Here is a 21940-nt window from a genome sequence, read left to right on the forward strand (position 1 = left end):
AGGAAACCTCTTTGCAATTGACAACTAATACAGTTTGTAAATTACTGAAAAACACAACTTGATCGCACTATCTAAAGCTTCCAAAATATATTCAAGGTTAGTAACCTAATACACTTCAATTTCCACATCTAAATAAAGTCAACATCAGAGCTACTTGCTTCTGAAGAGGAACAACTAAACCGGAGGGCGTAGACTTATTCCGGTTACGGCACAAATTTAGCGTGGGGATTTTCGCGTCTAACCAAATCACTTACAAGGGCCCACCCGAGATGAGAAGTTGTGACCTGACCGCGACAGACTGGAGGGTGGAGTTTATTGCATTTATCAATCAATATCTATGGTAGAAATCAAGCACCAGGGACCATATCGGTAATTGTAACTTAATTTAATAACAATGTAATAAGTAAGTTGGGCAGCACGGTGGTACAGTGGTTAGGAGTGCTGCCTCATAGCGCCGAGGTCCAAGGTTCGATCCCGGGTCTGGGTCACTGTCCGTACGGAGTTTCATTCTCCCCGTGTTTACGTTTGTTGCACCCCCACAACCCGAAAATGTGCAGGGCAGGTGGATTGGCCATACTAAATTGCCCCTTAATTGCAACAAAATGATTGGGTACTCTAAATTTATTAAAAACAAGAATATAATGAGTACTTATATTTTTGTTGATTACTTACTGCTAGAAATGTCAGGAAGCGGGCTAAAATGCTTCGCCTGTGAAATGTGGGGAATCCTTGACAGTTCAAGCGTTCAAATCAAGTGTATCTGCAGTATGTATACCCAATTGCAGATCCTCACAGATCGCTTCAATCGGTTGAAGCAGAAGTTGGATCAATTGAGGAGCATTCAGGTGACAAAAGCATCACAAAGAGGCGTTCTAGACACCTGGTCACACCCCCGGTACAGATGGGTGACAGCTGTCATAATAACAAACTTTATTGTCACAAGTAGGTGCATCTGACATGTGGGAGTCTTCCAAAGTTTGACTCTGTCTTTCTCTCTCTCAGTTATTCTGTATCCATCTGTCTGTCTGTCTGTCTCTCTCTCTCTCTCTCTGTCTGCTACCCCAAGTGACGAATGCTTACTTTAGCTTTTCATTTCCTCTTAAACCCCTTGTCGAATAATATTGCCATGTTTTTTATTCAGTTTCATGGCGCTAAAATCCCCAGCACGTCGGAACAGTGCAATATATCTGCCTGGTAACATAGTCTGCGATATGTGTGGAACATTTAAGAGTTAATTAATATTGAAATATGTTAAACATAATTGGATTCGTGCAGGTATGGATCAGTCTGGATAAATAAGTGCAGGGGGGTTCAGTCTATCAATCCGACATTTATGACGCCCATTTATTCAAGAATTATCTGTTTAATTTTTTCGAAATATTTGACAGAGATTTTCACCAAGCATTGTTCAACAGGGTCAGTAAACAAGACTTCCGATGGCCCATTGCTTCCACTCTCAATGGTTAAGTTTATTTTGTATGAGGAGCTCTATCTCTAATCTGAAACCACTTGTTTCCGCTACAAACGCTGACTGTCACTAAAATACACCCAGGCGGAAGTTAAAATGTTCTATCCACTAATATTTCTGTTTCTTCATTTATCGATTTCATGTTGCGTTTCGGACAGTGCACAAACTAATTCCAGATTCCGAAAATTGAAACAATATTCGGTTCTTATTATTTAAACGGCACGTTCTGCTTCATCTCCTGGATTTAACTAATTGAATAATCTGTACAGACGGCGGAGATTAATGTTTTTTAGTGAACACATTACGTGTGGATCCATATGTGCAAACTATTTTCTGGTCTTGCTTTTATCCTTCACTTTAGCAGCCGAAACTCACTTTCCGTAACCATTCCATCATGGTTCTTCCAGACAAATGCAGACACATTGACACCAATATCTCAAGGCACGCAGCCAGAGAAGGTCACAGAGACAGCCAAGCACAGAGAGACAGTCACACAGTGAGTGGTAAATAAACGAGAACAGACATCAAACAGCACACAGGGACAAACACACAGATAGTGACAGACACACAGGAAGGCATAGACAAACAGAGGTAAGCACACGGGGACTGACACACAGATAGTGACAGACACACAGGAAGGCATAGACAAACAGAGGTAAGCACACGGGGACTGACACATAGATACTGACAGACACACAGAAAGGCAGAGACAAAGAGGTAAGCAGCACACACGGACAGACACACAGATCGTGACAGACACACAGAAATGCAGAGACAAATAGAGGTAAGTATACAGGGACAGGCACAGATCGTAGCAGACACAGAGACAGACAAATGACGCAGAGAAAGACAAGGCTAACACAGAGAAACATTCACCCAGATAGCCAAAGGAACAAAGATACACACAAACGGACAAGTGGAGGTGGGCAAACATAAAGACAGAAACTAACACACAGACTCACACAGACACATCCATGAGCACACAAAAAAGACAGAGGCACATAGACTGTCACAAAGACTGAAATATAAAGACACATCAGCGCAAACAGAGACAGATAAACAGAAAGACTCATAAAAAAGAATAAAGGACAAAGCAAAGTACAGCACAAGAACAGGCCATTCGGCCCTCCAAGCCCATGCCGACCATGCTGCCTGACTAAACTACGGTCTTCTACACTTCGTGGGTCCGTATCCCTCTATTCCCATCCTATTCATGTATTTGGCAAGTTGCCCCTTAAATGTCACTATCGTCCCTGCTTCCACCACCTCCTCCGGCAGCGAGTTCCAGGCACCCACTACCCTCTGTGTAAAAAAGTTGCCTCGTACATCTCCTCTAAACCTTGATCCTCGCACCGTACACCTACGCTCCCTAGTAATTGACCCCTCCACCCTGGGAAAAAGTCTCTGACCATCCACTCTGTCTATGCCCCTGTAGACCTCAATCAGGTCGCCGCTCAATCTCCTTCGTTCCAGTGAGAACAACCCGAGTTTATTCAACCGCTCCTCAAAGCTAATGTCCCCTATACCAGGCAAAATACTGGTAAATCTCGTTTGCATCCTCTCCAAAGCCTCAACATCCTTCTGGTAGTGTGGCGACCAGAATTGAACACTACGCTCCAAGTGTGTCCTAACCAAGGTTCCACGCAGCTGCAACATGACTTGCCAATCTTTATTCTCAATGCCCCTGCTAATGAAGGCAAGCATGCCGTATTACTTCTTGACTACCTTTTCCACCTGTGTTTCCCCTTTCCGTGACCTGTGGACCTGTACACCTGGATCTCTCTGACTACCAATACTCTCGAGGGTTCTACCATTCACTGTAAACTCCCTACCCGTATTAGACCTTCCAAAATGCATTACCTCATATCTGTCCGGACTAAACTCCATCTGCCTTCTCTCCGCCCAAGTATCCAAATGATCTAAATCCTGCTGTATCCTCTGACAGTCCTCATCGCTATCCGCAATTTCAGAAATCTTTGTGTCATCCGCAAACTTACTAATCAGAGCAGTTACATTTTCCTCCAAATTATTGATATATGCTATGAACAGCAAAGGTCCCAGCACTGATCTCTGCGAAACACCACTAGTCACAGTCCTCCAATCAGAAAAGCACCCTTCCATTGCTACTCTCTGCCTTTTATGACCTAGCCAGTTCGGTATCCAACTTGCCAGCTCACTTCTGATCCCGAGTGAGTCACCTTTTGTACCAGTCTGCCATGAGCGACCTTGTCAAAGGCCTTACTGAAGTCCATATAGACAACATCCATTGCCCTACCTGCATCCGTTATCTTTGTGATCGCCTGGAAAAACTCTATCAAGTATTGAGACACGACATCCCCTTCATAAAACAGTGCTGCCTCTCGCTATTACGACCCCTTGCTTCCAAATGGGAGTAGATCCTGTATCGAAGAATTCTATCCAGTAATTTCCCTACCACTGACGTAATGTTAACCGGCCTGTAGTTGCCTGGATTATCAGTGCTACCCTTCTCAAACAAAGGAACACCATTGGCTATTATTCAGTCCTCCGGGAGATCACCTGAAGACAGTGAGGATCTAAAGATTTCTGTTAAGGGCTCAGCAATTTCCTCTCTTGCCTCCTTCAGAATTCTTGGGTAGATCCCATCAGAGCCTGAGGGCGTATCCACCTTAATATTTTTCAAGACGCCCAACACCTCGTCGTTTTGTATCTCAATGTGACCCAGGCTATCTACTCATCCTTCTCCAGACTCAACATCCGCCAATTGAAATGAAATGAAATTGCTTCTCTTACGATGCAAAGTATTCATTTAATACCTCGCCCAATTCCTCTGGCTCCACATATAGTTTCCCTCCCCTGTACTTCAATGGGTCAACCCATTCCCTGGCTACCCTCTTGCTTTTTATGTACTCATAGAGCTATATGTACAGAACGAGAGCGAGACAACAGCAATCACACAGGCTGGCAGAGACAGATACGCAGATAGAGATACACGCACAAAAACGCACAGACAGGTCTGAAGCTGGGAAACGTTTCTCCGAGAATATGGTGCTCGAGGGTTGGAACATGTTGCTGAAAATTAGAAGTGTTCCACGATTAATTAGTAATTCCAAATCTCACACTGGGAGACGTACAGGCACAAACACACAAAGACAGACTCATACAGAGAGACTGCGACAAAGGCAGAGACAGAAACACATTACAGAGAATGATCCAGCCCAACATTATTGACGACATAGAGAGCGTATACAGGAAGGAACTTTCCCCACGAGTAGAGGGGCACATATCCAGGGGGTATGACGTAAGGAACATGTCATTTCGAGGCAATTTGAGGGAATACCACATTAACACAGAGGAAGGTGGGAATCTGAAACTGACTGCCTGGAAGGATGGAAGAGGTGGGAATCCTCACAACATTGAAGAAGTATTTAGGTGAGCACTTGGGACTTCATAACATACAAGTCTCGGGACCAATTGCTGAAAATGGAATTAGAATAGATATGTGCCAGACGACTGCGACAGGACCTCTGGACCGAATGGTCTCTCTGTATCCTGTAAAACTCTATGGCAACTCTGTCCCCTCAGCTTGTCTTCTTATATCTAAAGACATGGTAATACATTTAATTTAGAAAAAAAACTCCTTAACTGAGATGTAAAATTAGTATTTGACGGTGGATCAATTGCAATTTGTCGGGGAATGTTCCAATCTTTGCTTACTGTTTCCCCGGGAAAAATTATCCCGATCTTTCCGACTGCAGGCCCTGGCACTCGAGTGTCTTTTATTCCCCAATATCCGCACTACAGTGTTGGAGCCGCTGGGCTTGTCTTCCCCCGAGCAGCGAACATCCAGATGAGCTTTAACTCAAGTTTTCAAAATCATAATCGACATGTATTGATTGCATAAGGATAAATCATCTTTCTGTGCAGAATAGTGGGTAGCCAGAGGACACGCAATAGAACCTGATTGGCACAAGAAACAAACGGGCATAAGGGGGACTTTTTTCTCCACAGCGAGCTGCTTGACTGAAATGTACGTCCTGACATGTCAACAGCAAAGCTGAAAATAAAATCAGATGCTTACCTGCCGTCAAAAAGGAATACCTGGACATCAGGGAATTCGGGATGTGTGTTTAGTAACAAAGCCTCTGAAACGGGCACTTTGGCGCTGCATTGGAACAGGCATTGTTTCATGAATTCTAGGAATGGTTTTGATGCTCCTTTTATTCATTCTTATTTTCTCAATTTCAGTGATTTTCCTGATTGAAAGGAGCGTTTCACAAAGTAAGTGGCGACATATCACTCTAATTTCATTAACTGCCTTGAACGACTAATTCTTGTCCTGTTTATTCAGTCCTTTTTTTTTCATGGTAATTGATCTGAATATTGTAACCCATCGTGCTACAACACTGACAATGATAATGCAGGACCAGATTGTCAATGCGACCGGAAATTCGGTATTTTCTGTTGACACGTCACCCATTCACACACATCGGGGGAGGATGACGAGGGAGGCATGTCGTGTTCAAGTTGGCAACAGCTGAAGTTCTGTAAAATATGAGTATTCATTTTATGTTTGCAGTTGCAATTCCAAGTATATGTACAGCACATTCAAAGATGTCATTGCATGTCTTCGAACTGCTCCACTGTCCAATTGAGGCCTATCCTCGGAGTACCGAATAAACTGCAAAACCGATAACCCTCATGTCTGAAATTAACAACTGACTCAGATGCTCCAGCAGATCTAAAACACTCACCTAGTGAGTAATTGCTTGTTAGAATCGCCCATGAAATGGGCTTCTTCTACTCCTGAGATTTTTCTCACGCCATCTGAGCAGAAATGAAGGGAAATAGTCTCACTGTCTAGTGCATGACAAAGGTCATAATTGTCCACCAATATTATTCCCATCCAAAGGCCTCACCAAACATTATTTTATTTATACAGTGGCAGTACTGCAGTAACTCGTCCTAAACGCTACACGGGAGAAAATATCCATTGAACACCGAGCATGGAGATGGCATTGGAGATTAGCAAAAACTGTGACGAGAAGGAGGTCTTCAAGGGGGAGTGACCCAAGCGGAGAGTTTTAGGGGGTGAATCCCAGAGCTCAGGGTCCAATGCAGCTGCAGGAACTCATTATAGGGCAATGGAAAGTCTAAGTGAGCTCTAGGGCCCACAATTATATTAGTGTAGAGAGATCAGCGGGTTTCAGGAGCTCCGGAACAGAACACAGATAGGGATGACACATGGAGAGTTCCGGAATATAATTATTTTCCTCTTTAATCCAGGCAGTTTTCAATTCATTGGCTTTCGTTTAGGGGAGCACAATTTTGTTTTAGAAAATGGAGCTCCGACATTAATGGGCCTTACGTTGCTTTGGGGCTGAGGATAACGGATATTCTGTTACATTCATTCTGATGCAGTGTGACAGATGTGTTCTCCACCGGGTGAGAGTTGAAATACACATGTGCGGAGGCAGGAAAAACAGGTGGGCTGAGACAGGGGCGGAGTCAGCGGATGTCATGGAGATTGACTTATTTGGTCTGAGCAATGATGCATTAATGGGGGTAGAAATCAACTTAGGGTCAAATATGATATCAAGATGGTGAAGTGTCTCTGTCAGCTCAGGCGGATATCAATGAGAAGGATCCAGTTCGTGTCTGGGGAACGAGTTTACAGGGTGCCAAGGGAGGACTGGAGTTTGGCACGAGGTTATTAACATAGAACATAGAACAATACAGCGCAGTACAGGCCCTTCGGCCCACGATGTTGCACCGAAACAAAAGCCATCCAACCTACACTATGCCATTATCATCCATATGTTTATCCAATAAACCTTTAAATGCCCTCAATGTTGGCGAGTTCACCACTGTAGCAGGTAGGGCATTCCACGGCCTCACTACTCTTTGCGTAAAGAACCTACCTCGGACCTCTGTCCTATATCTATTACCCCTCAGTTTAAAGTTATGTCCCCTCGTGCCAGCCATATCCATCCGTGGGAGAAGGCTCTCACTGTCCACCCTATCCAACCCCCTGATCATTTTGTATGCCTCTATTAAGTCTCCTCTTAACCTTCTTCTCTCCAACGAAAACAACCTCAAGTCCATCAGCCTTTCCTCATAAGATTATCCCTCCATACCAGGCAACATCCTGGTAAATCTCCTCTGCACCCGCTTCAAAGCCTCCACGTCCTTCCTATAATGCGGTGACCAGAACTGTACGCAATACTCCAAATGAGGCCGTACCAGAGTTCTGTACAGCTGCAACATGACCTCCCGACTCCGGAACTCAATCCCTCTACCAATAAAGGCCAACACTCCATAGGCCTTCTTCACAACCCTATCAACCTGGGTGGCAACTTTCAGGGATCTATGTACATGGACACCTAGATCCCTCTGCTCATCCACACTTTCAAGAACTTTACCATTAGCCAAATATTCCGCATTCCTGTTATTCCTTCCAAAGTGAATCACCTCACACTTCTCTACATTAAACTCCATTTGCCACCTCTCGGCCCAGCTCTGCAGCTTATCTATATCCCTCTGTAATCTGCTACATCCTTCCACACTATCGACAACACCACCGACTTTAGTATCGTCTGCAAATTTACTCACCCACCCTTCTGCGCCTTCCTCTAGGTCATTGATAAAAATGACAAACAGCAATGGCCCCAGAACAGATCCTTGTGGTACTCCACTTGTGACTGTACTCCATTCTGAACATTTCCCATCAACCACCACCCTCTGTCTTCTTTCAGCTAGCCAATTTCTGATCCACATCTCTAAATCACCCTCAATCCCCAGCCTCCGTATTTTTTGCAATAGCCTACCGTGGGGAACATTATCAAACGCTTTGCTGAAATCCATATACACCACATCAACTGCTCTACCCTCGTCTACCTGTTCAGTCACCTTATCAAAGAACTCAATAAGGTTTGTGAGGCATGACCTACCCTTCACAAAGCCATGCTGACTATCCCTGATCATATTATTCCTATCTAGATGATTATAAATCTTGTCTCTTATAATCCCCTCCAAGACTTTACCCACTACAGACGTGAGGCTCACCGGCCTATAGTTGCCGGGGTTGTCTCTGCTCCACTTTTTGAACAAAGGGACCACATTTGCTGTCCTCCAGTCCTCTGGCACTATTCCTGTAGCCAATGATGACATAAAAATCAAAGCCAAAGGTCCAGCAATCTCTTCCCTGGCCTCCCATAGAATCCTAGGATAAATCCCATCAGGTCCCGGGGACTTATCTATTTTCAGCCTGTCCAGAATTGCCAACACCTCTTCCCTACGTACCTCAATGCCATCTATTCTATTAGCCTGGGGCTCAGCATTCTCCTCCACAACATTATCTTTTTCCTGAGTGAATACTGACGAAAAATATTCATTTAGTATCTCGCCTATCTCTTCAGACTCCACACACAATTTCCCATCCCTGTCCTTGACTGGTCCTACTCTTTCCCTAGTCATTCGCTTATTCCTGACATACCTATAGAAAGCTTTTGGGTTTTCCTTGATCCTTCCTGCCAAATACTTCTCATGTCCCCTCCTTGCTCGTCTTAGCTCTCTCTTTAGATCCTTCCTCGCTACCTTGTAACTATCCATCGCCCCAACCGAAACTTCACACTTCATCTTCACATAGGCCTCCTTCTTCCTCTTAACAAGAGATTCCACTTCCTTGGTAAACCACGGTTCCCTCGCTCGACGCCTTCCTCCCTGTCTGACCGGTACATACTTATCAAGAACACGCAGTAGCTGATCCTTGAACAAGCCCCACTTATCCAGTGTGCCCAGCACTTGCAGCCTACTTCTCCACCTTATCCCCCCCCAAGTCACGTCTAATGGCATCATAATTGCCCTTCCCCCAGCTATAACTCTTGCCCTGCGGTGTATGCTTATCCCTTTCCATCATTAACGTAAACGTCACCGAATTGTGGTCACTGTCCCCAAAGTGCTCTCCTACCTCCAAATCCAACACCTGGCCTGGTTCATTACCCAAAACCAAATCCAACGTGCCCTCGCCTGTTGTTGGCCTGTCAACATATTGTTTCAGGAAACCCTCCTGCTTACACTGTACAAAAAACGACCCATCTATTGTGCTCGAACTACATCTTTTCCAGTCAATATTTGGAAAGTTAAAATCTCCCATAATAACTACCCTGTTACTTTCGCTCATATCCAGAATCATCTTCGCCATCCTTTCCTCTACATCCCTAGAACTATTAGGAGGCCTATAAAAAACTCCCAACAGGGTGACCTCTCCTTTCCTGTTTCTAACTTCAGCCCATACTACCTCGGCAGAAGAGTCCCCATCTAGCATCCTCTCCGCCACCGTAATACTGCTCTTGACTAGCAGCGCCACACCTCCCCCTCTTTTGCCTCCTTCTCTGAGCTTACTAAAACAGCTAAACCCCGGAACCTGCAACATCCATTCCTGTCCCTGCTCTATCCATGTCTCCGAAATGGCCACAACATCGAAGTCCCAGGTACCAACCCACGCTGCCAGTTCCCCTACCTTGTTTCGTATACTCCTGGCATTGAAGTAGACACACTTCAAACCACCTACCTGAACACTGGCCCCCTCCTGCGATGTCAAATCTGTGCTCCTGACCTCTATACTCTCATTCTCCCTTACCCTAAAACTACAATCCAGGTTCCCATGCCCCTGCTTCATTAGTTTAACACCCCCCCCCCCAAAGAGCACTAACAAATCTCCCCCCCAGGATATTTGTGCCCCTCAGGGTCAGATGTAGACCATCCTGTCTGTAGAGGTCCCACCTTCCCCAGAAAGAGCCCCAGTTATCCACAAATCTGAATCCCTCCCGCCTGCACCATCCCTGTAGCCACGTGTTTAAATGCTCTCTCTCCTTATTCCTCATCTCACTATCACGTGGCACGGGCAACAACCCAGAGATAACAACTCTGTTTGTTCTAGTTCTGAGCTTCCATCCTAGCTCCCTGAAAGCCTGCCTGACATCCTTGTCCCCTTTCCTACCTATGTCGTTGGTGCCAATGTGGACCACGACTTGGGGCTGCTCCCCCTCCCCCCAAGGACCCGGAAAACACGATCCGAGACATCACGTACCCTTGCACCTGGGAGGCAACATACCAAACGTGAGTCTCTCACGCTCCCACAAAATCTCCTATCTGTGCCCCTGACTATAGAGTCCCCAATTACTAATGCTCTGCTCCTCTCCCCCCTTCCCTTCTGAGCAACAGGGACAGACTCCATGACAGAGGCCCGTACCCCATGGCTTATCCCTGGTAAGTCCCCCCCCCCACAAGTATCCAAAGCGGTATACTTGTTTCTCAGGGGTACGACCGCAGGGGATCCCTGCACTGACTGTTTTTTCCCGGTCCCTCTTACAGTTACCCACCTATCTCCAATCTTTGGTGTAACTAATTCCCTGAAGCTGCTATCTATGACCCCTTCTGCCTCCCGAATGATCTGAAGTTCTTCCAACTCCAGCTCCAGTTCCCTAACTCGGTCTTGGAGGAGCTGGAGATGGCAGCACTTCCTGCAGGTAAAATCAGCAGGGACACTAACTGCATCCCTCACCTCAAACATCCTGCAGGAGGAACATTGCACTCCCTTCCCTGCCATTCCTCTAACTTTCTACCAAGATCTGGCTAAAAAATAATAATAATATAATAAAATAATAAAATATGGTACTTTCCTCAGACCAATGGGTTTTATTATTAGGTTAGAGGAGGAGGGCGGGTGGGAGACACTACACGTGTAGTGTCTCGGGTTTCCTCTCCACCAGAATTTATTGGGGAGGGTCTTCCCAGACGTCCGCGGGTCGACTTCCTGTTCCCGCCTAAAAAACTAATTTAAAATAATAATAAAAAAAGAAAAAATTCTCAGCTCCTGCTGAAATTGACTAACCAGCCAGCTGTTCTCACGCCGCCGAAATCGACTGGCCTGCCCCTGCAAAGACAAGTGCTTTTAAAGGTTGACTTACCTCCCAGCAACCTCCTTCCGCAATGCTCCCGCTGAAACTGACTCACCACTCACCAGCTGTTCTCACGCCGCCCAAATCGACTGGCCTGCCCCTGCAAAGACAAGTGCTTTTAAAGGTTGACTTACCTCCCAGCAACCTGCTTCCGCAATGCTCCCGCTGAAACTGACTCACTACTCACCAGCTGTTCTCCCGCCGAAATCGACTGGCCTGCCCCTGCAAAGACAAGTGCTTTTAAAGGTTGACTTACCTCCCAGCAACCTCCTTCCGCAATGCTCCCGCTGAAACTGACTCACCACTCACCAGCTGTTCTCCCGCCGAAATCGACTCAAAGCATGGACACTGAAAGCAGTGGAAGGCCATCAAAGTACGGTTTTCCTCCATTTCGCACAGAAATCCAAACTCGGAATATGTCAGTGGTCCTTAACTAATAGCTGGCTCCAACTGCTGCCTTCCTTTTGTTTTAAGATTAACATCACACCATGGAATGCATCGCTTCGCAGTGTATCCCCAGCAGATTCTGAAAGGCCCATTCGTGAGGGCAGTAATTAGAACAAACAATTAACAAATAACATCACAACACAGGAACAGTTCCTTCGGCCCACCAAGCCTGCGCCAATCCACATTCCTGATTTTGACTAAGCACTTATTGTCCAAGCGATCTGTGTCCCTCCATTCTCAGTCCGTTCATGTATCGAGCAAGATATGTCTTGAACGTTGCTATCGGCCTGGCACCACTACCTCCACTGGCAACGCGTTCCCGGCGCCCAACCCCGTCTCCGTGAAAAACAATTCCCCTGAACGTTCCCCCTCTCACGTTGAAACTCTCGGCCTTGTAATTGAGCCTTCCACCCTGGGAAAAATATTCTGACTATTCACCATGTCTATACCTCTCTTACATTCGTAGACTTCAATCAGGTCACCCTTCAGCCTCCGTCTTTCAAACGGAAACAATCCGAGTTGATGCAACCTCTCCTCAGGGATAACTCCCTCCAGACCAGGCAATACCCCAGGACACCTTCTTTGCACTTTCTCCAAACCAACCACGCCCATCTGGTATAGTCGCGAGCAGAACTGCACATAATATTCCAAATGTGACCTAAATAAGGTTTTATATAACTGTAACATGATCTGCCATCAATTGTCCTCAATACCCCGGTGGATGAAGGCAAGCAGACTGTCTGTCTTCTTGACCGCATTGCCCACCTGCATTGCATTTTTCATAGAAATATGGACCTGAACGCCCAGATCTCAGTGTATGTCAATGCTCTTAAGGCCTCTGCCATTTACTCAATAATTCACACCTGAATTTGATTTTCGAAAATGCATCGCCTCGCATTTGTCCGGATTGAACTCCACCTGTCATTTCTCTGCCAAACTCTCCGATCTATCATTATTCTGCATTCTCTGACAGACCCCGTCACTATCTGCAACCCCGTATATCGTAGTGTTCCCTGAAAACTTGCTAAACAGAGCACCGAAGTTTTATTCCACATCATTTGCATATATTAAAAACAAATATAGTCCAAGCACTGATCCACGTGGAACACCACGAGTTACATAACTCTATTCTCAAACACTCCCTTGCACTACTACTCTCTTTCTCCTGTTGCCAAGCCAGTTCTTTTACAATCTAGCTAGCACACCCGACTCCCACGCAACTTTATATTGTTTCGCAGTCTGCCATGAGGGACATTGTGAATCGCCATACTAACGTCCATGTAGACGACATCTCCACCCTATCCCTCATGAATTAATTTTGGCACCTCCTCAAAAAAACTCAATGAAGTTGATAAGACAATACTGCTCCCGAACAAAACTATGTTGCCTGTCACTAACAAGTCCATTCGGTTCCAAATGCGAATAAATCCTGTCCCTCGGGAGTTCTCCAATAGCTTCCTCGCCATTGACGTCAGGCTCAACAGGCGATAGTTACCTCGTTTATTATTGCTTACCGTCTTAAACAAAGGGAATTTAGCTATTGTCCAGTCCTCTCGAACCTCGCCTGTGGTCCAAAATAATGCAAAGCTTTCAGTGGAATCCCCCGGTTTTACCTCTTTTGACTCCCATGACCCTGGAATATATCCCATCCGGCAGAGGGCACATGTCTAACAGTGCATTGATAGATATCCAGCACTTGCTCCTTCGTTATGCTGACGCGTCCTCTATTATTCACACACCCTTAGAATCATATAATTTACAGTGCACAAGGAGGCCATTCGGCCCATCGAGTCGGCACCGGCCTTTGGAAAGAGCACCATACTCAAGGCCACACCTCGATCTTATCCCGATAACCCAGGAACACGTCCTAACTATTAAGGCAATAAGGGGCAATGTATCATGACTAATCCCTCTAAACTGCACATCTTTTGCTTGTGGGGAGAATGCAGAGCACACGGAGGAAACCCATGCAGACACATGGAGAATGGGCAGACTCCACACGAACAGTGACCCAAGCGGGAATCTAACCTGGGACCCTGGAGCTGTGAAGCAATAGTGCCGGCCACTGTGCAAACTTGCCACCCAAACACTGTACTGCTGTGCCACCCATCCGCAACCCCAACATCCGTCATGCTTCTGTCATTGGTGAATACCGATGCAAAGTACTCTTTGAGGATATCAACCACTTCCTCTGACTCCACGGATGTCCTCCCTCCTTTGTACTGGAGTGGGACTACTCTTTCCGTAGAAACCCTCTTACTTTTCGCATATGTATAAAATGCATTGGGATTTTAATAAACCCAATGGCAATGACATTTCAAGCCCACTTTTAGCTCACCTAATTCCCCGCTTGAGTTTGTCAGTCTTGACAGAGTCACTCGCCGCTGTAATAATTGTATGTACTTATTTCAGCGAAGAGAATCTATTGTTTGAAATTGCACAGATTAAAATAGATTTTCACACTTTTAAATTACATTTTTAAATCAGTTGTACTTAACATAAATATTGACGTCAAAATAAATCTTCACTTCCAGGAAAATATTTCTGATCAAACATCTCACTTTGGTAAAGGGTATTCCACTGATTTATTATATTTATTGTTATTTTATTTACTACTTTCAGATCTAGTTACATTTAAATATCTGTGTCACGTGCTGAGCTGAGCTACTGAAATGTATTCTGCAATTTCAAATATCTCACTGTTTCTTTGCAACCAAACTCCTTAAAGTAAGATTGGTCAACATGAGATGCCGGAGCAAACATTTCCCTCCAGCACAGTTCAGCAGTTACTGAGTTATCACATTCTCACTGTACATGAAGTCCTGATGATCTATTTAACAGTCATTTCTGTTCCGGTCAACACAGTTCACCGGACAAAGGCAAATATATCACTTGATCAACCGACTGGAGTGTATTTAGAAACAGAGAATGTCACCATTACCTGCACCGGCCAGACATGTGATTCTGATAAAACCTTCTACGTTTACAAAGATGGTCAACATTTTAACGGTGCTGGAATTACCACACAGGACATCTCTGCAACTTTCTCATTTGCTGCAATCGGCAATAGAGGACATTTTGCGTGTTATTCTTATTGTGTGCATGATCAGAGAACATCCGCAATGAGCGAATCTGTGATTGTGACAATAGCAGGTGAGGGACTGAAAACAGTGTTTTTTTTAAGATAACTGCTTCAGTTCATTGTTATTTTACAAAGCCTGTTTCATCTAATGTAAGAACATTTTCGGTCAGATACTGAGAGGGAGCATTTTAATTGAATAAACTCCTGACAGAATCCATAAACGTTTGGGGCCTGGATACTTGATCTATAACTATGAGCCAGAGAAGACCACACGAGCCAATCAGGAGGAGGTGTGAAGTATCCAGTCCACAGATGATGTGGTCTGGAACTGAACTGCAGACTGTGATCATTGCCACATGATGGCGCAGTCACTCCCACGCTGCGTGAGTATTTAGAGAGTGCTGCACTGTCAGGGGCTAGATATAAAGAATTTAGGGTTTGAGGTCGATAATCCGGAGCAGAACTCCTTCTACAGCCCGTCCGTTTCCGCTACTGCGGAGGTGCTGCACTCTTGGAGGTAGATGTAAATAATTCAGGAACTGAGATCCATAACACAGGCTGACACGAACCTCGATGCCTGTACTGAAGAAGGCTGCACTGGGCGGGGTAGATGTATATGCTTTCAGGCTTGAGCTTCATAATCCACGCCGACACTAGCCCCCACCCCAAACCCGTGGAAAGACTGAGGGAGGGCTGCACTGTCGGAGGTAATACGTGAATGAATCGATTTAAGCAGATTTGATCGCACTCTCATGAGGCAGAGGAAAGCACATTTAACTCCCACTCCATGCAACCCCTTTTTAAATTCTTATTTCCCAGATGTTGGTTTCGCTGGCTGGGCCACAATCTATTCCAAATCCCTAATATCGCTGCAGAATGTGTTGGTGAGTTGCCTTCTTGAAGCGCAGTCCCTTGTGCTGCACACACCGTTAGAGAGGAAATACCCCGGTCTTCACACTGGAACAGTGAAGAAACAGCGATATATTTCCAACTCTAAGTTATTTACCACAGGATTCCTAGTCGCCACAGTGTTTGTAAGGCTCGTCCAGTTCCGTTTCTGGGCTTAGTACGCTACCCTGAGGAACTGCTGCAGTGATGTCCAGACAATTATGTGAGTGACCTTCTACAACCACAACCATCATACACTGCGCTTTGTATGACTCGAAACAGAGGACAGTTTCAGAACTCATTCCCATTGACTCCAGTTTTGCTAAGGCTCCTTGAAGCCATATTCGACCTTCGATATCAATGAAAGTGTTAGCTATCGTTTGGGTTCCAGCTCTTCTTTCCTTGTTTGACCCGAGGCTGTAATGATGCCAGCAGACGAGCAACCGTGGTAAACCGGATCTAAGCGGCAGTGAGCAAGTTATGGCTTCGTAAATTCCGCTTGATAGCACTGTTGATTTAGTCAGGGAGCAGCTCAGTGGACTGTGAGACCGGTTTGTTTTCCGGAGAGACGCCATCAGTGGGTTGTACTCCTCGGGCAACCTACGGTATCCATGTGACCTCTCCCTGTCAGTTGTTCCCCCTACCTGCGGTGTGGTGATCGGCAGGTTAAATCCCAACAATCACCTCTCTCTTTGATCTGTGGCTGTGATCCTCAGAGACTCAGGGTGCTTTGAGACAGATCAATGGAGATTTTTGTCCTAACAATGGCCCTAATATGTATTCTTCTGATACATTTAGAACTAATCTATCCACTTTCTCTTTACCATAGATCCGCTGGCAAAGCCAAGGGCAGTCCTTGATCAATGGACCGGAGTGTGTGTAAGAGGAGAGACTCTCACTGTTACCTGCACAGTGACTGGAGATAATCGAGAAAAATACTTCAAATTTTACAAAGATAAACAACGTTTGGCCACCCGTCGAATTGACAGAAACGTCAAAATTGGACCAATCCGGGCCACTGGTAGAAGAAGTGAAGGGCGATATGCCTGTCAATATGGAATTTCCGTCGGTGGTAGGCAGCTAATATCCTCAATGAGCGAGACTGTGGAGGTGACCATTTCAGGTAAATAACATAGAAATGAAACTTCTGTTTATTCTGTGGGCTTTGATTATTGATTATTTCCGCTCCGGTTCACGGCAATAACAATTTAACTTTCATTTGGGGTGGCTGCCCATCACCGAGGTGGCACGGTAGAAGCGACAGTATTTCTAAATGAGTGTCCATTTCATTCCTCAACGATTGATTCTCTAAATGACAGAATGTGGCATGAATTCACCGATGGTGCATCGGCTGTGGCTCTGGGGACTTAGGCGCCGGTATGGGGAGGAGGTGGTGGTGAAATGAGGGGCGGAGTGTGAGAGGTGTGCGAGTGGGGAAAGGTTCATTCACCTGGGGGAGATATTCAGCTAGCTACGGTGAAATTACAGTCCTGTGATTTCGGAGTTTATGACATAATATTGCTTGAAAGGAGCGGACTCTGCCATTGATTTTCTGCACCAACGAATGACCAATTCCGATCCTACAGCCCCCATTGAGAGCTCCATGTTGCTTCGTTAAACACCCGTCTCCACCTTCCAGCCACCCACCTCGTCATTCACTCTCTTTGTTGGTGTGACCAAAAGTTCAACTTCTTTTGGATTGTCTCAATGCAAATCCTCAGTACATAGAATTCTGGCTTTGTCTCAGAGATATACATCTATATATTCACCATGTTAATCCAGACTGACACGTAAATAAAGATAAACCACCCGGGGACCACTGTAAATAAAGATAAACCACCCAAGGACAACTGTAAATAAAGATAAACCACCCGGGGACCACTGTAAGTAAAGATAAACCACCCAGAGACCACTGTAAATGAAGAAAAACCACCCTGGAACCACTGTAAATAAAGATAAACCACCCGGGGACCACTGTAAATGAAGATAAACCACCCGGGGACCACTGTAAATAAAGTAAAACCACCCGGGAACCACTGGAAATAAAGATAAACCACCGAGGGACCACTGTAAATAATGATGTACAACACAGGGGTCACTGTAAATAAAGATAAACCACCCGGGGACCACTGTCAGTAAAGATAAACCACCCGGGGACCACTGTAAATAAAGATAAACCACTCAGGGACCACTGTAAATAAAGATTAACCACCCAGGGACCACTGTAAATAAAGAAAAACCACCCGGGGACCACTGAAAATAAAGATAAACCACCCAGGGACCACTGTGAATAAAGATAAACCACCCGGGGATCACAGTAAATAAAGATAATCCACCCAGGGACCACTGTAAATAAAGATAAACCACCCAGGAAACACTGTAAATAAAGATAAACCACCCAGGGACCACTGTAAATAAAGATAAACAACCCAGGGACCTCTGTAAATAAAGGTAAACCACCCAGGGACCACCGTAAATAAAGATAAACCACCCAGGGACCACTGTAAATAAAGATAAACCACCCAGGGACCACCGTAAATAAAGATAAACCACCCAGGGACCACTGTAAAGAAAGATAAACCACCCAGGGACCACTGTAAATAAAGATAAAACACACAGGGACCACTGTAAATAAAGATAAACCACCCGGGGACCACTGTAAATAAAGATAAATCACCCAGGGACCACTGTAAATAAAGATAAACCACCCAGGGACCACTGTAAATAAAGATAAACCACCCGGGGACCACTGTAAATAAAGATAAACCACCCAGAGACCACTGTAAATAAAGATAAACCACCCAGGGACCACTGTATATAAAGATAAACCACCCAGGGACCACTGTATATAAAGATAAACCACCCGGGGACCACTGTAAATAAAGATAAACCACCCAGGGACCACTGTAAATAAAGATAAACCACCCAGGGACCACTGTAAATAAAGATAAACCACCCAGGGACCACCGTAAATAAAGATAAACAACCCAGGGACCACTGTAAAGAAAGATAAACCACCCAGGTACCACAGTAAATAAAGATAAACCACCCGGGGACCACTGTAAATAAAGATAAACCACCCAGGGACAACTGTAAATAAAGATAAACCACCCGGGGACCACTGTAAATGAAGAAAAACCACCCAGGGACCACTGTAAATAAAGATAAACCACCCAGGGACCACTGTAAATAAAGATAAACCACCCAGGGACCACTGTAAATAAAGATAAACCACCCAGGGACCACTGTAAATAAAGATAAACCACCCAGGGCCCACTGTAAATAAAGATAAACCACCCAGGGACCACTGTAAATAAAGATAAACCACCCAGGGACCACTGTAAATAAAGATAAACCACCCAGGGACCACTGTAAATAAAGATAAACCACCCAGGGACCACTGTAAATAAAGATAAACAACCCATGGACCACTGTAAATAAAGATAAACCACCCAGGGACCACTGTAAATAAAGACAAACCACCCAGGGACCACTGTAAATAAAGATAAACCACACAGGGACCACTGTAAATAAAGATAAACAACCCAGGGACCACTGTAAATAGTGATAAACCACCCAGGGACCACTGTAAATAAAGATAAACCACCCAGGGACCACTGTAAATAAAGATAAAAAACCCATGGACCACTGTAAATAAAGATAAACCACCCAGGGACCACTGTAAATAAAGATAAACCACCCAGGGACCACTGTAAATAAAGATAAACCACCCGGGGACCACTGTAAATAAAGATAAACCACCCAGGGACCACTGTAAGTAAAGATAAACCACCCGGAGACCACTGTAAATGAAGAAAAACCACCCGGGAACCACTGTAAATAAAGATAAACCACCCGGGGACCACTGTAAATAAAGATAAACCACCCGGGGACCTCTGTAAATAAAGTAAAAACACCCGCGAACCACTGTAAATAAAGATAAACCACCGAAGGACCACTGTAAATAATGATGTACAACACAGGGGTCACTGTAAATAAAGATAAACCACCCGGGGACCACTGTCATTAAAGGTAAACCACCCGGGGACCACTGTAAATAAAGATAAACCACTCAGGGACCACTGTAAATGAAGATGAACCACCCAGGGACCACTGTAAATAAAGATAAACCACCCGGGGACCACTGGAAATAAAGATAAACCACCCAGGGACCACTGTAAATAAAGATAAACCACCCGGGGAATCCCAGTAAATAAAGATAAACCACACAGGGACCACTGTAAATAAAGATAAACCACCCAGAGACCACTGTAAATAAAGATAAACCACCCAGGGACAATTGTAAATAAAGATAAACCACCCAGGGACCACTGTAAATAAAGATAAACCACCCAGGGACCACCGTAAATAAAGATAAACCACCCAGGGACCACTGTAAAGAAAGATAAACCACCCAGGGACCACTGTAAATAAAGATAAACCACCCAGGGACCACTGTAAATAAAGATAAACCACCCGGGGACCACTGTAAATTAAAATAAATCACCCAGGGACCACTGTAAATAAAGATAAACCACCCAGGGACCACTTTAAATAAAGATAAACCACCCGGGGACCACTGTAAATAAAGATAAACCACCCAGAGACCACTGTAAATAAAGATAAACCACCCAGGGACCACTGTATATCAAGATAAACCACCCAGGGACCACTGTATATAAAGATAAACCACCCGGGGACCACTGTAAATAAAGATTAACCACCCAGGGACCACTGTATATAAAGAAAAACCACCCGGGGACCACTGTAAATAAAGATAAACCACCCGCGGGCCCCTGTAAATAAAGATAAACCACCCAGGGACCACTGTAAATAAAGATAAACCACCCAGGGACCACTGTAAATAAAGATAAACCACCCAGGGACCACTGAAAATAAAGATAAACCACCCAGAGACCTCTGTAAATAAAGATAAGACACCCAGAGACCACTGTAAATAAAGATAAACCACCCAGGGACCACTGTAAATTAAGATAAACTACCCAGGAACCACTGTAAATAAAGATAAACCACCCAGGGACCTCTGTAAATAAAGATAAACCACCCAGGGACCACTGTAAATAAAGATAAACCACCCAGGGACCACTGTAAATAAAGACAAACCACCCAGGGACCGCTGTATATAAAGATAAACCACCCGGGGACCACTGTAAATAAAGATAAACCACCCGGGGTCCGCTGTAAAGAGAGGTAAACCACCCAGGGACCACTGTAAATAAAGATAAACCACCCAGGAACCACTGTAAATAAAGATAAACCACCTAGGGACCAGAGTAAATTAAGATAAACCACCCAGGGACCACTGTAAATAAAGATAAATCACCCAGGGACCACTGTAAATAAAGATAAACCACCCGGGACCACTGTAAATAAAGATAAACCACTCGGGAACCACTGTAAATAAAGATACACCACCCAGGGACCACTGTAAATAAAGATGAACCACCCAGGGACCACTGTAAATAAAGATAAACCACCCAGGGACCACTGTAAATAAAGATAAACCACCCGGGAACCACTGTAAATAAAGATAAACCACCCAGGAACCACAGTAAATAAAGATAAACCACCCAGGGACCACTGTAAATAAAGATAAACCACCCAGGGACCACTGTAAATAAAGATAAACCACCCAGGGACCACTGTAAATAAAGATAAACCACCCAGGGACCACTGTAAATAAAGATTAACCACCCATGGACCACTGTAAATAAAGATAAACCACCCAGGGACCACTGTAAATAAAGACAAACCACCCAGGGACCACTGTAAATAAAGATAAACCACACAGGGACCACTGTAAATAAAGATAAACAACCCAGGGACCACTGTAAATAGTGATAAACCACCCAGGGACCACTGTAAATAAAGATAAACCACCCAGGGACCACTGTAAATAAAGATAAAAAACCCATGGACCACTGTAAATAAAGATAAACCACCCAGGGACCACTGTAAATAAAGATAAACCACCCAGGGACCACTGTAAATAAAGATAAACCACCCGGGGACCACTGTAAATAAAGATAAACCACCCAGGGACCACTGTAAGTAAAGATAAACCACCCAGGGACCACTGTAAATGAAGAAAAA

The 21940-nt window shown here is 44.8% G+C and overlaps 1 protein-coding gene across 1 annotated transcript in view; it reads left to right on the plus strand.

The window, feature by feature from the left end:
- The window catches only part of LOC140399547 (uncharacterized), a 35628-nt gene extending 18671 nt beyond the window's left edge, over positions 1-16957 (plus strand). The window contains exons 2-4 of the mRNA XM_072489090.1: positions 5696-5728; positions 14722-15009; positions 16656-16957. Coding sequence (XP_072345191.1) covers positions 5696-5728; positions 14722-15009; positions 16656-16957 — 623 coding nt within the window. The remainder of the gene's footprint in view (positions 1-5695; positions 5729-14721; positions 15010-16655) is intronic.
- The last annotated feature ends 4983 nt before the right edge of the window (positions 16958-21940 follow it).

The sequence above is a fragment of the Scyliorhinus torazame genome, chromosome 23 (genome assembly GCF_047496885.1).
Source record: "Scyliorhinus torazame isolate Kashiwa2021f chromosome 23, sScyTor2.1, whole genome shotgun sequence".
NCBI lineage: Eukaryota > Metazoa > Chordata > Chondrichthyes > Carcharhiniformes > Scyliorhinidae > Scyliorhinus > Scyliorhinus torazame.